This window comes from Triticum urartu, chromosome 5A, assembly GCF_056163025.1.
Source record: "Triticum urartu cultivar PI428250 chromosome 5A, HENAU_Tu73, whole genome shotgun sequence".
NCBI classification, from domain to species: Eukaryota; Viridiplantae; Streptophyta; class Magnoliopsida; order Poales; family Poaceae; genus Triticum; species Triticum urartu.
Genome location: NC_141877.1, coordinates 37,872,181 through 37,878,180, shown reverse-complemented (window position 1 = coordinate 37,878,180; position 6,000 = coordinate 37,872,181). Strand labels below are relative to the sequence as shown.

Sequence of the window (6,000 nt, the reverse complement as noted above, 5' to 3'; positions counted from 1 at the left end):
TACTAATGATGATTGCACTAGTTATGATGAAAATGCCTCCTATAAACATGTCAATTTTTGTGGAGTAGACTAGGTTTGCAATTACACACCAAATAGGGAAGATAGATATTGCAAGAGGCATAAGTACTTAGAAACCAAATTGTTGCAAGAAGAGCTAGATGAATGTGCTGAAAGATTCAATATTTTTCGTGCTCCTTGTGAACTTTGCAACGAACATGGTCATTTAAAGCTCCAATGCTATTTGTTTCATGATCAAGTCGTGTCCAAATATTGTGATAATTTGATTACCCTTGAGCATCATAAAGAGCTTAGCCTTCTTTTGGGTTATGAAGAAATGAAACGTATCACTAAGGATATTCCAAAATTTGCCCTTGATAAAGTTCTTGATTTTGCAGACCGTACGATGGAAGTACAGATCAAGCGTACAAGCAGTGGTACTGCATGAACACACGTGCTCGCCTGGTCAGTCAGCCAGCTACTAAACCAACACATCTCACACAGGAGGAGCAGACGCGGAGACATATTGAGCTGCATGCAGCTTACTATCATGACCAGATGGTAATCACTTGTAACTTTTTTAGGTCCATCATTTCATAATCATTTGAACTAAATAACATCCAAATATTGTTCAGCTTGAAAGTTGCAACGAAGTAGGGCAGATGGCTACGGATAGCATGCCGGCCCAGGGCCTAGCTCGCCCGTCATTCCAGAAACATTTTCAACAATACATGGAAACAAAGTTCAGATGCGGTAGAGGCAACGACGTTGTCACTGGAGCGTACAACATGCCGGTAGCGAGGTCAGCCAGACCGAGTGCGGCGCCGTCGTCCAGACCAAGCAAGGCGCATACGAGCCATGGGCAGTGAGGGGTCCGAGTACTAGAACGACATTTCCACGACATGACTCATCTCTGCCACTGCGTCGCTCTTCTTTGGTGCAGCTTCGTCAGGGGCAGACATCTCAGGACCATGGCACGGGTTTGGATTCGATGCCCGAGCAGACTCTTTCCCCTAACCCATATGCGTACACAGGATATGATGCATACACCCAAGGTGAGGGATCTCAGTCGTATCTCTCCACGCGAGGGATCTCCATGCCCGAGGAGACTCGTGTACCAGATTTAAACCAGCATCACGTACCATGGCCAGACAGTACGGGCGAGGGATCTGATCAGGTAGTCATGTTTACATTTTAATGCATTTACAATGTTATCATATATTATCCTCTAACAGTTTGTTTAGAATGTTTCTATGTGCAAGACATACCTGATGTTAATTGGGGTGATGAGAACACCCAACGTGGCGTCAACACAGGCGTCCTGGGAGCATCACATGATCATGGCGACACGGTTACATCATTAGTTATAGAGTTCTTCGGAGGGGACGTTATTGGCCCATCTTTTATCCCTGCGGAGTCACAACCATACGCCTACAATTACGTTTCAGGTTCGCAACAAGGATTCGCGACTCCACCACCTACGCAGGACTCGCAGACACATGAAGCCGAATTGGAGTATGGTCGTGGTCTTCGTGTAACTCGGCCACCTAATCGTTTGTCGCCTTCCGGTCGTAAGGAAAGGCCAGGTGGTCGTCGTAAAGTAGGGTGATTCATCTATCCACGTGCGCGACCCATTGTATCTACATATGTCAGTATCATAATTTTTGATTTGAACATCTATGTATGCTGAAATAAAAATGCATCAGTCAGGAACAATTTTCCCGCCTATATCTCCTGCCATACTATCCCGCTCCACTCTTCGGCTTATGTTAGGCCAAAATGATTTTTTTTAAAATTGGCTGATGAATACTGTGCAACCATTGCCCATCTTAGACATTGAAAAAATATATTTTCAGGCAACCCTTTCCCCTCAATATTTTCCCGCCAACGCTTTCCCTCCATATGTTCCCGCCACCCGTTTCCCGCCAACCCCTTCCCGCCATATCTTCCTACCACCCGTTTCCCGCCAACCCCTTCCCGCCATATGTTCCCGCCAACCCTTTCCCGCCATACTACAGTCGTTCTTTCCCGCCATACTGCAGTCGTTCTTTCCCGCCATTTTCTCCTCTCTACCTATAAAACTCCCTTCAGACGGAGGTGGATAAGCATTCGAGTATAGTGTAGTCGAGATGTCCCATTATCCTTTCGATCGTAGTTTTCACCTTGAGATGAGCAGGACTCTTCTTAGACTAGCTACCGATTTCAGGATGGACAATAGGATAGTTCCATGGGACGAACTCACCGGTAGTGACACCATAATGAATGAGTTGGCTCACCAATTACGTAGGTCTGGGTGGCCTGAAAGGACCTATGAGGAGGTACGTAAAGAACTTCTTAGGTTGAATGGAAGGTGGAAGAAGGTAGTGGAGCCGAAGAGCGAAACTTTTAGAAGGACTGCAGAAAAGCATCCATTTTTATGGAGTGAGGAGAGCGAGGACGAAGATGATATCTTCATGCCGCCGCTTCCGGGTTCTGCATCGTCAAAGGGCAAGAGTTCTGCATCGTCTAAGGGCAAGAGTTCTGCATCATCTAAGGGCAAGAGTATTGCATCCTCGAATGGCAAGATTTCTGCATCGTCCAAGGGTAAGAGTTTTGCATCCTCGAAGGGCAAGAGTTCTGCATCCACGGAGGATGACGATGATGCCTTCATGTAGTTTTTAAGCTGTATTCCAGTTCTACTTTTTAATTCAGATGTACTTGCATTATTAGTTTGTACCCTCTTATTGTAGGGCATTATGTTCTATCTTAATTTCATTCTGTAGTTGTTGCACGATGTTCGATATTAGTGGAGGGCAAGAAAATGCCACTACTTTATTCTAAAACTTTATGTTTTTTCCATTACGACACGGTACAACTGAAAATAAGATACATCGTAGAATTGAAATAAAGCTACATTTAACTACTGAAATAAAGCTACATTAAACTGCAGAAATAAAGATACAAATGATTGCGAAATTTAAAATACTACCACAGTAATCTACTGAGTCCAGCGTGGATATTTTCCTTTTCCAGCGCCAGCTTCTTCTGTTGCCTTGGCCTCACGAGCCATTTCTTTCTTTCTCTGCCTCTCCGCCACACGAGCCTCCTTTCGCTGTCGTTCCCACTCCTCCATGCGACGAGCCTCTTCCCTGTTTTTCTTTCCTAAATCCTGGAAAAAAAACAGTGTTGCTCCGCATAATATTCTTTTAACTCTCTATCTTGCTCTACTTTCTCCTCAGCTTCCGCCTTCTCGCGTCGCTCTTCCCCATAGAAACTATTCCACGCACGGCGACTTCTTTCACGAATCTCAGTCACTGCCCAAGCCAGCATCTCCGTGTCAATCCAACGATAGTACATGCACAGAGGCGGAGGAGACTACAACAAGAAACAATAATGTTATTAAAGAATCTATCAAAATACCAACAATATCTATTTGTGATGGTTAAAGCATACCGGAGGCTTGTCGTACTCTGAAATAGCTATGGGTGGATCTTCCTCATAATTGGCGCACATGAAAAACTTCATGCCCAACCAATCTAAAAAATCCGTAACCTCCTTCACCTTGCAAAGATCGCCACACCAACACTGCAGGACTGCCACCCCCGGAGGCAAACTTGCATTCTTCATTTTCCTCGGCCTAATGCTTTGATCCGAGCAAGGCAAACTCATACCGACTGAAAAAATGTGTTACACACTTTGCGCAGTGGTGATTTCGAGGATGGCTGGACGAGAGCCTCGGTGTCTCCTTTTATAAGCTCATACGATAAATGATGGCGAGAAAATAAAGCGGGAAATTTTAGGATCCCTGTAGTGTCGGCACAACAGCTTCCCACAGCATCGGATTCCCGCAACGAGTGACTGATTCCCATAGTGCTGTCGCATCAAGCAATAGCCAGAGCAATTCTCACAGTGCCCTCCCATCCGCTGAGGCAAAAAAAGCTAAAGCAGGACTGATTCCCGGGCGAAAGAAGCTAAAGCAGGGCATCAGCGTGCATTTTCCCGCGCGTGGGAATCACCGCCGTCAGCGTCGCTGTCGCACACGGGAATCAGAGCCGTCAATTTCCCCTTTGTCGCTTGTAGCAGAGAGGCCGCCTCACCCGGTGGCGGCATGGCCCGCAGTCACGTCGCCGCGTGCAGCAGGGCCTGTCTGCCTGCGAGCGGCAGGAGCACGAGGGGCCGCCTCACCCGGTGGCGGCAGGGCCCACCAGGCTCGCCCCGTTCCGTACTGGCTCGTGGAACTATGCGAAGGACGTTATACACCGCGCCGCCGCCTCCTGGCGTGGCGGCAGGTGCCACGTGTCACCTGCCGCGCCTGCCGCCATGGCCCAGGGGGGCTTTTTGTCAATTTCATCGGGAGGGGGTCTTTTCTGGCAATTCCAATGGGCAAGTGGTCTGTTTCGACAAAAAATCTCTTTTTATATGTAATTGGTCGGTGCTAATTTGTTCATGAAATTTCAAATATTAGCATCAAATTATAACTTATCAATTTAGCACGAATTTGCCGAAGGAAATTTAAGGTTATGATTATTTTAAGAATTTTTCCACAACACAAGCTATTGAAGAATGATTTTGGTTATACTAATATGAGAATATACAACCACCCTTCGAATTCTCCAGCAAATATGTACTTATGTAAATATAGAGTATACATAACTGACAATCACCAAATATCACAATATTAGTAATCAACAAGTTCTTGATATATTATATTCGTAAATAAGAGCATCTCCAACAGCGGCAGCAAAAACCCCGTGCGCGCGGTAAACTACCATTCTAGTGCGTGCGGCACATTTTTGCGCGCTCTAGCGGTGGCGGGAAACTAGTGCGTACGGGGGAGAAAGCGGGCGGTCGCGCGCTAGATTTGGCGCACCGCTTACGGCGCGCCTATAAATTGCAGCGCTCGCCATGCGGCCTCCCATCACTATCCACACTGCCACGCGCGCTCTCCCAGCTTCCTCTGCTGCTTCCTCGCCCTGCCACCGACGCGCCACCACCGCGCCATCATGTTGCCGAGCCGCCAGGGATCTTCGGGCTACCGCGGCGTCCGCAAGTGCCCCTCTGACACCTTCTACGCCGAGATTCGGTCCGGCGACGTCCGCCTCGGCCTCGGCACGTTCGAGACCGCGCACGAGGCCGCCTGCACGTACGACGCGACGGCGTGACGCCTCTAGAGGCCTCGCGCGTAGATGAACTTCGATGACGTCTGGACGTGCGAGCAGACGCAGCGCGTCGCCCCTCCGCCTCGTCTTGTAACAGACCAGGACCGTGAGGAACACCGTCGGTGGCAGCGCCACCTCCTCATCACCGAGAAGGACGAGCAAGCCATGGCGGAGTGGCGCCGGCGCTACCCGCAGGACATCGCCGACAAAAACGCTTTTTGGGCGAAGAGGACGGCAAGGCGCCATGCGGAGCAGGTGGACAGGCGTTGGCGGAAGGCACTCGCGGAGGCGCAGTGCGATCTCGTTAACGCAGGTGGGGAGTTGTTCTTCGACTCAGACGATCCTGGTTGGGAAGACGCGTGGCTCTCTACCTCGGACGACACCAGCGAGAATGATGATGACGACTCGGAATAGGTTCTAGTTACACCGTAATTTTAATCTAGTTGCACCATAGTTTTTATCTATCTATGATATGATGAACTATGTACGCATTGTGAAATATGCATGTATCGTTTTTTATCTATTTTAATCTATGCATATGTTTTTTTGGAGTGTATATGTTGTTGCGCAGTATTTTTGCAGCGCCTGTTGGAGCTACTACGCGCGCTAAAGTTTGCAGCGGCTGCTGGAGCCAGCGCTCCGCGCTGCGCAAAAACAGGTGTTTGGCGCGCTGCAAATGCTTTTTTAGCGCGCCGCGCGTTGGGCGGCTGTTGGAGATGCTCTAAACATAATAATATAGAAATCTGTGTAGCAGCACTATTTTTTGAGCTTTTGTGGGTTACTATCATCATAGAAGATTACTTTGGTCGCAGTATAATTTAATCAGAAGATTGCAACCTTTGTAAAGTTCAACATTATTGTACAC

The 6,000-nt window shown here is 48.0% G+C and overlaps 2 protein-coding genes and 1 pseudogene across 2 annotated transcripts; 2 read left to right on the top strand and 1 right to left on the bottom strand.

The window, feature by feature from the left end:
- The first annotated feature begins 940 nt into the window (after positions 1-940).
- Positions 941-1,606, top strand: LOC147967804 (uncharacterized). The gene is made up of 2 exons (XM_087522553.1): positions 941-1,164; positions 1,249-1,606. Exons 1-2 carry the CDS (start codon positions 989-991, stop codon positions 1,604-1,606), a joined length of 534 nt encoding a protein of 177 aa, XP_087378679.1. The 5' UTR covers positions 941-988.
- A 1,355-nt stretch (positions 1,607-2,961) lies between these two features.
- LOC147967803 (uncharacterized) lies at positions 2,962-3,645 on the bottom strand (annotated as a pseudogene).
- A 1,517-nt stretch (positions 3,646-5,162) lies between these two features.
- LOC147967802 (uncharacterized) lies at positions 5,163-5,549 on the top strand. The gene has a single exon (XM_087523255.1). The coding sequence runs from the start codon at positions 5,163-5,165 to the stop codon at positions 5,547-5,549; it is 387 nt and encodes a 128-aa protein (XP_087379381.1).
- Positions 5,550-6,000: the final 451 nt, after the last annotated feature.

Excerpts from the sequence above, each read along its gene's own strand:
- LOC147967804 (XM_087522553.1), top strand. The coding sequence starts at position 989 with ATGCCCGAGCAGACTCTTTCCCCTAACCCATATGCGTACACAGGATAT. Across the intron at positions 1,165-1,248 it reads CCAGACAGTACGGGCGAGGG|CTATGTGCAAGACATACCTG; the intron begins ATCTGATCAGGT and ends TTTAGAATGTTT.
- LOC147967802 (XM_087523255.1), top strand. The coding sequence starts at position 5,163 with ATGAACTTCGATGACGTCTGGACGTGCGAGCAGACGCAGCGCGTCGCC.